This window comes from Myxocyprinus asiaticus, chromosome 19, assembly GCF_019703515.2.
Source record: "Myxocyprinus asiaticus isolate MX2 ecotype Aquarium Trade chromosome 19, UBuf_Myxa_2, whole genome shotgun sequence".
NCBI classification, from domain to species: Eukaryota; Metazoa; Chordata; class Actinopteri; order Cypriniformes; family Catostomidae; genus Myxocyprinus; species Myxocyprinus asiaticus.
Window position 1 is genome coordinate 40,032,953 of NC_059362.1, and position 11,378 is coordinate 40,044,330.

At 38.5% G+C, this 11,378-nt stretch overlaps 1 protein-coding gene across 2 annotated transcripts in view; it reads left to right on the forward strand.

Moving 5' to 3' along the window:
- The window catches only part of LOC127410247 (centrosomal protein of 85 kDa-like), a 95,892-nt gene extending 84,530 nt beyond the window's left edge, over positions 1 to 11,362 (forward strand). For both annotated transcript variants that reach the window (XM_051645412.1, XM_051645411.1), the window contains exons 9-13: positions 663 to 780; positions 1,428 to 1,478; positions 1,721 to 1,828; positions 6,341 to 6,521; positions 9,197 to 11,362. In XM_051645412.1, the coding sequence (XP_051501372.1) occupies positions 663 to 780; positions 1,428 to 1,478; positions 1,721 to 1,828; positions 6,341 to 6,521; positions 9,197 to 9,360 (622 nt within the window). In that variant the 3' untranslated portion in view covers positions 9,361 to 11,362. The remainder of the gene's footprint in view (positions 1 to 662; positions 781 to 1,427; positions 1,479 to 1,720; positions 1,829 to 6,340; positions 6,522 to 9,196) is intronic.
- Positions 11,363 to 11,378: the final 16 nt, after the last annotated feature.

The following is an 11,378-nucleotide window of genomic DNA, read 5'->3' on the forward strand; positions in this document are numbered from 1 at the left end:
GCCATGCAGCCTGGAGCATTGCTTTTCATTTACTCTATTTGTGGAAAGCCACTATTTTATATATAGTGGGTGTTCGGTGCTGATTAATTTAGCAGAAATCCACTCCGGTCCAATCAAAAAGAAATCGCGTACTCTTATAAAAACAGAGAAAACCTGGCATGCATATAGAAATTAGATCAGGCCAATGATCAGATCTGACTGATTAATGAGGGCACATCAGTTTCTTACCACTGTAACTACAGTATTTTTAAACTAAAACATGGGCTTATCTGTCTCAACAGCTTATATGGCTAGACATAAACACTAATCATATATGTTTCTTACCACATCTGAACATTTTGTTAGATTTTTACTTACAAAAAACAAAAAAAACAAAATGGCATATGGGGAAGAAAAAATAGAATACATTCAAGATTCTGTTTTGCTTGTCAAGTAAATGTATTTTGTTTTAAGGAGGGTTAGGGTTAGATATTTGTTCAAACATGCAATTCTTAGAAATATTTCATTAATAACTCACTGAAAAAACTGTGTTTAAAACAATCACTGTTTTCTTGTTAATATTTGTGTGAATATATTTATGACATGAGGGTGTAATATTAAAGATGTGTTTGTAATACACAGTAAAATAAGGACGATTCTTTCAAACTTGTGCCTGTACGTAGCCTGCAAGAGAAAGTGGAGAAGTGTTTAGAGGACGGTGTACGGCTGCCCATGCTGGACCTGAAGCAGCTGGAGAGAGAAAACACTCGCCTGCTTGGACAACAGAACCAGAACAGCATGGTACCGATCCACATCTCACAATGTACATCTTAAGACCCCATGAAATCACTTGACGAGCTCACATATTTCCTATGATCAATATTTTTCATCCGTTTTCCTGGAATGGAAAGTGTAAATTTTAAGGTGTATTTCTGCTAAAAGTTCATTTTGTAAAATTAGACGAGTACAGCTACATATAGACAGCCTCAAGGCTCACAGACATTGAGTGCAAGCCACAAAACTCTTCAGTCATACTCGCTTATTACCGCATTGCAATCACAATACAATCCCACATTTTGACATTTTTGAAGCGTTTTCTTTCTTTTGTGTCTAGATTTTCCTTCCTCAAATTCACACTATACATGCATACTATAAGTGTCTGATTGCTTAAAAGGATATTTATGCCAAAAAGTGACAGAATGGCCATCTCAAAACCTAGCGAGCTGCCTTCCTAGCATGTTTAAACATTCCCGCCTATGATGCCAAAAAAAAAAAAAGAACTTTGGCCGTTCTTTTTAACTTTATCTTTAATGATTTTTCTAGTTAGACAGCTCACTAGGTTCTGTGACACAGTTAATGTCTTTTATACTAGAGAACAGCCCAGACACAAGCTTACTTCTAAACAAAGCTGTTTGAAATGATTTTGTCTGCAATTCTTTTTGTTTCAGCTGATTGACAATCAAAAGCAGCAAATTGACAAACTCACTCTAGAGCTGTCGGTAAGAGATTTGTTTTCTACCTTTTGTTGTGGAAGTTTTAGGTTAAACGTCCTGATTGGCTGTAATGGTTTCCCCTTTCACATTGCTCATATACTTCAAGAATGGAGAGATAATGGAATGGTATACTGATTGATAATGCTTCTGTTGAATTGGGTAATCAAAGCAGCCAGACAGGGGTTTACTTAAGATGCATCTGCACACTTTCCAAGAACTAAACGCTGTGTCATTCCTGTTCCTCCCAGGCCCTGGAAAAGAGGTTACAGAGGGAGAGGGGGATCACTCAGGAGCTTCGCAAACAGCTCTCGGAACGCGAGGAGGAACTTGAGGCCCTCTCCACAACCCTTCAGCAGGTACAGCACTCAAAAAATGTGTCTTCATTACAGGTCAGGTCTATAGGGGGTCCAAAATATTTTGTGATTTGTCCACTTTTACTACATTCAGTGGTGGTTTAATGTGATCAGAAACGCATGTTAGTAGGTAGTGTAAACATTCACCCATTCAAATGCGTTCAAACAGCCGCAAACATGCGTATTGAAGCCGCATTGAACCACACACTGTTCACGGTGACAACAACGGAGCTGCACACAGCACCATACATTATACAGCTGTGACAGAGACATATGAGCCAGTTATTAGGAAGAATGTTCTTCCTCTTTCTAACACCTTCTCCATATGCAGACACACATGAGCAAATATGCATAGACCCACACACAATTTCTAAAGCCGGGTACACACTGTATGATTTTTACAGTCCTTTACAATTGTTGCTTGTCAGACTGTATAAGCACCTAATAAACATGAAAAAAAAAAAACATTGATGGCAACATGTGGACAGTGGGACTAAGTTGTGAAATTTTAAATAATACCAAGCTTTTTTTTTTTTAAATTGTTTATGTTTCCAGGAGTGTAGGTTATTCATGTTTTTGAGACGTTACAGACATTACATCAGAAACTAGCATCATTAATTCTGATTTAAAGTAATTGCCAGCATCATCCAATCACTGCCAACCATGTTAAAATAATATTACATATTATAAATTCTGAATCTGTGTACTGTTTACCATTGTCCCATGTCTGACAAACAGGTTGTGTGGTCCAAAAATAATTTGCAGCCTGAAACATAACTTTTGAAAGGAAGTTTGGATTGAATGTACATAGAGAGCTATAGGATGCTCCCTTGCTCACTATTTAGGGAATCACTTAACCTCCAGTGTGCTGTCTGTCTGAATTGGTCTCAGAACAGTTCGAAATTCACCTTATTTTCCTCCTAACGCCATATAAAGCCTCTGAAAGCAACATTTTTCAGCTTTTGGGTGAACCCCTTGATTCACAGTGTGATAAAAAGTTGGTGTACAGATGTAACAACATTAAAGAGGATGTGCTGTCCTAATTTGGAAGCGCTCTTTATTAACTGTAAACCGTTCTACTCGCCCCACCAGAGACAGGAACATACTGGATCATTGCTACACAACAATAAAGGATGCATATCGCTCTGTCCCTAGAGCAGCTTTGGGACTCTCTGATCGCTCTCTGGTTCATCTTCTTCCAACCTATAGGCAGAAATTAAAATCTGCTAAGCCTGTATTAAGGACTGTAAAGAGACGGACCAATGAAGCAGAGCGGGAACTACAAGCCTGCTTCGATTGCACGGATTGGAGTGTTTTTGAGGCTGCAGCCACAGACCTGGACGAGCTCACAGATACTGCTACATCATATATCAGTTTCTGTGAGGATATGTGCATTCCTACTAGGACTTATTTAAAGTTCAACAACGACAAACCGTGGTTTACAGCAGAGCTCAGGCAGCTTCGTCAGGCCAAAGAGGATGCTTACAGGGGTGGGGATAAAGTCTTGTACAATCAGGCCAGGAACACACTGAAAAAGGAAATCAGAGTGGCTAAAATAAGATACTCTGAGAAGCTGAAAAACAAGTTTTCAGCTAACGACTCTGCATCAGTGTGGAGTGGCATGAAACAACTCAGAAATTACAGACTCCTACCCCCAACCCTGTGGTGGACCAACAACTAGCTGATGACCTGAATGTGTTCTACTGCAGATTTGAAAGGCCCAATCTCACACCCCACACCCACTCTGACCTTCACTTCACACCAACACCTCCTGCAACCCCCTCCTCCCCCCTCCTGCTACTCAACCTGCACTTAAGATCTGTGAAGATGATGTGAGCCGGGTCTTTCGAAAACAAAAGACAAGGAAAGCTTCAGGCCCAGATGGTGTCTTACCAGCATGTCTTGATCCTGTGCTAACCAGCTGGCCCCCATCTTCACACAGATCTTCAATAGATCACTGGAGCAGTGTGAAGTCCCATGCTGCTTCAAACACTCAATCATTATTCCTGTCCCAAAGAAACCAAAAATCACAGGAATTAATGACTACAGACCTGAAGTCTGTGGTCATGAAATCATTTGAGAGACTAGTGTTGGCCCACCTGAAGAACATCACTGGACCCTTTCTAGATCCCCTTCAATTTGCTTATTGAGCAAACAGGTCTGTGGATGATGCAGTCAACATGGGATTGCATCATATCCTGCAACATCTGGACAGACCAGGGACATATGCAAGGATCCTTTTTTGTGGACTTCAGTTCGGCTTTCAACACCATCATCCCAGCTATACTCCAGAATAAATTACACCAACTCTCTGTTTCCATGTCTATCTGTCAGTGGATTACCAGCTTTCTGACAGACAGGCAGCAGCTTGTGTGACAGGGGGAACTCACTTCCAGCACCTTTACAATCAGCACTGGTGCCCCCCAGGGATGTGTGCTCTCCCCACTACTCTTCTCCCTCTACACCAATGACTGCATCGCCAAGGACCCCTCTGTCAAGCTCCTGAAGTTTGCAGATGACACCACTGTCATCGGCCTCATCCGAGATGACGGTGAGTCTGCATACAGAAGGGAGGTTGAACAGCTGGCTGTCTGGTGCCGTCAAAACAACCTTGTGCTGAACATGCTCAAAACGGTGGAGATGATTGTGGACTTTAGGAGGAATACCCCAACACTGACCCCCTCACCATTCTAAACAGCACTGTGGCAGCAGTGGAGTCATTCAGGTTCCTGGGCACTACCATCTCACAGGACCTGAAGTGGTGAGACACACATTGACTCCATTGTGAAAAAGGCCCAGCAGAGGTTGTACTTCCTTCGCCAGCTGAGGAAGTACAACCTGCCACAGGCGCTGCTGATACAGTTCTACTCAGCGGTCATTGAGTCTGTCCTCTGCACTTCAATAACCGTCTGGTTTGGTTCAGCTACGAAATCAGACATCAGAAGACTACAAAGGACGAACTATACACTACCAGAGTAAGGAAAAAGGCTGGAAAAATGGCATATCGGATGAAACTAGTCTTTTGTCTTTAGATTTCAATGTAAAAACTTAATTAGGTTTCTTACCAGATGTAGTTATGTTGCATTTTCTCCCAAAGACAAACTCCGCTCTCATCGACAGCATGTTGTTTTGTCACATGACTCGAACATTTGACCCTTTACTGACAGCCCAGAGTCTTCTTAACTAAGAACAGTTGGTTTAAAATCATTTAAATTATGGGTTGCATATAGCAAAGCCAAAATACAAGGTCCACGCATGTGTCGCACGAGGATAAGGCCTATTCCCAATAAATCCCAGTCGATTTCCCAATTCATCACAATGTTCATTTAAATAATCCCTATAACGATTTTCTTTTAGTTTTAGTTTAAAGTTTACTTCAGTTTTGGTTGTGTTTATTATTATATCAGTTAAATAAATAGCAATTGAACTGCGTTATCTGGACCCTGTATTATCTGCATCCTATATTGTGCAGTCCACATTCATTTACTTGTTAGTCAGTCGTAATCTACTATGCACTTAATTTTCTCCCCTGGTTAGATGGGAATGAATTGCAATCGTTCTTTCTTGCCGTGCCGCAGCCTACAGTATATTTTAGCCCACAGTTCCTAATAGTCCATTGCACACTTTCTCCTCTGGTTATGCTTTATCCCTGCTGTGTAAGTGCTACTAAATCTACCTCTCACTGTTCAATGATTCGGGCAATTTTCACAAACATCTGCTTCAGATTTCAGTTCTTGTAGCACTCATTTGAATATGCTCTGAAAGCTGAAACAGCATGAGTATGATTGAATGCTGGTAATGGGTCACACACACAGCTTTTAAATTAATAGTTCATCCAAAAATGAAAATTCTGTCTTCATTTATTAACCCTGATGTCTTTTGAAACAAATTACTTATTTAAAGCAGAATGTTCAAGCTGCTCTTTTCCATACGATGAAAGTAAACGGTGACCACAGCTGTCAAGATTTTCAGTGAATTTAACTCACATTTCTGTCTGTTTCTCACACAAACCTGTTGTGAATACTTAAAATATAGTGCATGAGTCATACTGACTACACTTACGATGGTTTTATGGTGTTTTTCTAAACTTTGTGTTCCTCGGAAGAAAGTCAAACAGGTTTGGAATGACACGAGGGTGAAAAAAGTGCAGAATTTTCATTTTTAAGTTAACTATACCTTTAAGCTTAGTCATCAGCAGATGATACAGTCTCAGCACAAAAAGTTATTGTAGGATCCATGTAAAGTGCACTCCCAAAATAACACTCCAGTTGACGAGTGTAAAATGCTGAAGTAAACTCATTCTCAGTTTTCTTAATAGCATTTGAAGGTAAAAATAATAATCCTTACAGTTCTACTGAGGTGAATGTCACAAAAACAAAACATTGTACATATATAATTTTAAATTAAACTGTGAAAATTTTCAGTTTAAAGGCTCTTTCCTAATTCACTTTGTGATATCTCACATGAGGGGTTCAGTAAAGCTTCATCGTTGTGTATTTTTGATTGTTTTCACAGAACCAAAGACGGACAGATGAGGATACGTTTAATGTGGCCCCTGGGTCGTGTCTTAAGGAGGCTGGGCCCCTATTAAAAGAGATGTCCTTGTGTCTGCTGGATCTGAAGGGCCTGTGCAGTGTTCTCACCCAGAGAGCTCAAGGCAAAGAACCCAACCTGGCCCTGCTCCTTGGCATCAAATGTAAATACTTAACTGCGTAGATAAATAACTCCAATAAGCTTTTGTAAAATGCTTCTTTTTTCGATAGACTGTAATATATTCATTATTCTTCAAACAATCTATATATTCATTCTTTTTTCTACAATTCAGCTTATTAACATAATGAGTATTATTGCGACTGCTTTGAATATTACACTTTAATACAGTAGTAATATTTTTCTGTCGTAATGTCTTCAATTTCACGCAGTCAGTTGAATGGAGCTCTCATTTCAGTGGGACTTTTATTTTGAAAGATCTTTGAAGTTTTTCCTGTTTGTGAAAGGTTCGTTATGTATCAAGCTTCCCGCGACTTGTGAGCTGAAATCCCTGAGCTGCAAATGAGAGAGTTCATTATAGAGTTCACAGCCGTTTATACACTCAACACACTGATCGGTGGCTCTGCAGATGGATACTACTGGACACACTGCATGAATATCAAGCATTAGTAGTGTGTGTTGCATTTGTGTGTGTGTGTGTGTGTGTGTGTGTGTGTGTGGAGATGACAGGGCAGAGAGGCACCTCTTATTCATACTGTGGTGTGCAGCATGTGTGACTGTATATTATTTCATTTATTGACATCCTTCTGCTGTTTTGGCCATATAGAGGCCAAAACAGTATTTTATTATTATTTTCAAATGGTCTTTGATTTCATCTCAAAACTCTTACGTTACATTTTGCTAGTGGCAGCATACTTTAATATGGTACCGAAATTAACAACAAGATGTACCGTTTTACATTTTTTGGTATCGCGATATTTCGTAAGTATCGGTATACTGCGCAACCCTAATGGTGCGTTCTAAAATTCGAAACAATTATTTTCTACAAAGGTACGCAGCCAATGCTCAGTGTCAAAATTCTACAGTGCCACTGAGCGAAACTCGCATAGTTTTCCACTAAATTTGACCAAAATCATTATCAAAGGACAATTAGGGTTATGCAAGAAACCAATGCAAAACTTGTTTGCTCAGGTAGTTTAAGGATTATATTTTTCAGTTGTTGAGACTTTTGTTTCAGAAAAAATTTTAACTCTTTGCTGTGTGGTTTTAAGTGTTAGTAATATCATTTTGGCACTAAGCAGAAAAAAGGATGTTAAAAAGGAACGTTGATTGGAATAGATAATAAAACGTAATTAAATGTATACTGCACTATGCATCCTCACATTAACCAGCATTTATTACACATTTCTGTGGATAAGTTGTTATTCTGTGCCTTTATAAATCTATGCAGCAGAACTACAGTATGAAACATCTTTTGAAGGCTATTTTTCAAAACTGGCATAATTTTCACTGAGAACTTTTTTTTATAAAGGTGCAGGCAAGCTAAGCCATATCCACAAGCAATGCATATTTATTCTCAGGCAGAGAGATGCTAATAACCTGATGTGCTGCAGTGCCACAGAGTGCAACTTGCGTAGTTTTCCACTAAATTAGACCAAAATCGTTATCAAAGGACAAGATTATTTACTCTAGCCATCGCTCTATGATAAATTGTGAATATGTATCTTTCATATAGCCTATACAATGTATTTTCAGTTACAAGTATGTCATTTTTTGTTTTGACTGAAAACTACCTCTCTTGAATGAAAAACTATTCAATGCTACATACAGAGAAATTGCATAATAAAGTCGCCATTTCTAATCGTTCAGTTTGCACTGTTACACCAGTTTCATACACTAACCTGCAAACTCATCAACGTCACTTTGTTCATTCTTGAATTACAAAAACCTTTGTAACTTTGGACTGCCATCTGTTGCTCCACTTCAGCTCGTCCTTTGTGTGTGTGTGTGTGTGTCTGTTTTTGTGTGATCATAACACTTTGCTATTACGGCAGACTGTTAAACAGAGGTAAATTGGAAAGCATGCAAATTTGGCTTCTAATTTAAATGTCGGCTACGTGTAATATATCGATGCCTTAAAAAATATATCAATAAAATAATGTGTCGATCAGTAATCGATATATCAATATTTTATGACAACACTAGTACAGACTCCTTTCAAATGTTTTTGTAGATCATTTTATCCTTAAATGTGCAGTCTATTTTTGTTTTTTGCAAACGTTGTATTAGAAATGTAAAGGTACTGTAAGCGATTTTAGCCATTCTGGAACTTCCAACAGACTTAGCTCTTGAATTAGCCATGCTCCCTTTGTTAAGCAGTGGTTTGTATTCTAATTTTATCGATTCATTTATTGCAAACGTATCGTCCTTTCACATTTTGGATAATTTGATTTGTCTGCAGCGCAGGCTGCTTTTGTTTTCCTCTGTTAGAGCACTAAACGACACTAGAGTACACCAGTCTGGCCCTGTCTTTCTGTTAAGAGCTCTTGTGCACTGAACTCCAGCCTCTTGAGATCAAACAAGATTGGGAAGATGCACGTACACACTAAAAGAAATGGTTCATACACACGCCACTGATCAATAAATATGACAGAGGCTTCTGAAAAAGAGACCATGCTGTGACAATTTTATTTTTAGTTGTCTTTTTCCCAGTAATCTTTGGCAGTTTTAAAGGAATAGTTCACCCAAAAATGAAAATTCTGTCATTATTTTCATGAACTATCCTTTTCAGATGTTTTCACTTTGAACTGTAGTAGACAAGAGAAGTATTGTCTTCTATGTTTGTGAATCTCATCTTTGATCATTTGATCCTTTTTCCAGCTATGAGCTGCTCAGCAGAGGAGAATGAGAAGCCACTAATGGAGGACGGCTTGCGGGCCAAGCTGGTGGAGGTGTGCCAGTTACGGAAAGACATTGATGACTTGCGTACAGTCATCTCGGACCGCTACGCACAGGACATGGGTGACAACTGTGTGACACAATGAGGCCTGACTAGAAGGCCTGTCCATGTATCTCCAGGGGCTTCCATTTCTACCTTGCAGGATTTGAGGACAGACGGCATTCCCATTTAGTAAAAGGGAAATAATAATAATAAAGCCAACTTGATAAAAAAAAAAATAAAAAAAAAACTTGACAACTAGAGCTCTTTCTGACTACTTCAGGTTGGACCAAGCTGTGAATCCAGTTTACAAGGACATCTTTGCAACAGTTGTTTGTTTTTCATTGGAACATTGAAGCTTTAATGAATTGTAATGTTTTGTGTGTGTGTGTTTTTTTTAAACATATTTATTTTGACCATGCTGGTCATCCTTGTGTTCAATAGCGAGTTCCTCACACTGTTCTTGATGGAAGTCAGATCAGTGGGAAGAGTCATCTTTGAAAGAAAGTGGGGCAACTGGTATTTTCTAAAGTGCCTTGTGATGTTTATGCTCTTCTGCATACCTCCGAACTTCATAGTCAAATGCAAGTCAATTTTACCCAAAGAAGCTGGCACATCCGCTCCACTGTAGCTACAGTGCAGGTCGACATTCCCAAGTGGACCCTTGATATTGGAAAATCAACAGGAAAAACAGCAGTTAAAAGGGTCCTTCAACCCAATCACTCTTTAATGTTAGGTTTTATCTCAATTTTGTGCATCTAGTGTGTTATTTGTGTGGTTGGTATTTTAAGTTTTGGTCAGGGTGATATGGACAATTTGGGCTTCCATAAAACTGGATTAAATGTTTCATTTAAAAATAAATGGCTGCAAAAGAATCCAGGTTAATCTATTCAGGACACCCGTTTAACCATTTTAATTAGAGTAAAATATGTGCTTATTTTTTAGTCGCTGAGAAATGCTGCGACGCATCTCAAAACAAGTCGCACACGTTGAGCTCCAAAGTCAGACATGAAACCGAATGTTCTGCAGATGTAAAGCTCCTGTGACCTCCTGAACATGCTTAAACACACTCATGAGATTTGATGTACTCTTGATAATAAATGTATTCCTTGTTACAATTAGGGATATGTAAGAAACCAATGCAAAACTGGTTTACTCAGGTATTTTAAGGATTACATTTTTCATTTGTTGAGATTTGTTTCAGAAGGAATTTTAACTCTTTGCTGTGTGGTTTAAGTGTTAGTAATATAATTTTGAATTTTTATTAAGTCCAGAGATGCGGTCATGTCAACCTTTAAGTATTTGCACCAAGGTGACGAATGTTTGATATTTGCAAAATGTCTTTGTTCTACTTATATATCTCGACTGTAATATTATCATTGAATTCAAAGTGTATTTAGCATGTTTTGAATTTCAAAAAGGGGTCATAATGTGCTCATAGTATCTTGTGCATGTACATATATTTTTTTTTTTTATCCACTGATGTTAAAAAGGAACTTCGAATGGAATAGATAAGTAAAAACGTAATTAAATGAATACTGCACTATGCAACCTCACGTTAACCAGCATTTATTACACATTTCTGCGGATAAGTTGTTATTCTGTGCCTTTATAAATCGATGCAACAGAACTACAGTACGAACGTCTTTTGAAGGCCATTTTTCAAAACTGGCAGAGACTTTTTCACTGAGAACTTTTTCATAAAGGTGCAGGCAAGCTAAGCCATATCCACAAGCAATGCATATTTATTCTCAGGCAGAGAGATGCTAGTAACCTGAGGGAGAACGTATGTGGGGCTCTTCCTTGTGCATTACATTATATGGTGTGATATCTGATAGCATGCTGAATCGTGTAGTGTTTGTGCTGCAAAAGCATTGATTGACATGACCGACTCCCTGTGCACTGTGGACTGAAAGCCACTGGCTGGCTTTACTCTGTTTGAATATGTCATTGGTCTTTTAGATTTAAAGCTTTTAGTTTTCCAGTTAGATTTTACAAATGCCAAAGTTCTATTTATGTAAAAATTCTCTCAAAAGTATTACCTATTTTTCCAATTTGTAATTTTTTTTTTTTTTTTGTACAAATGTTAAATAAAGTATTTTTCTATATTGGGTTGTTTAATCT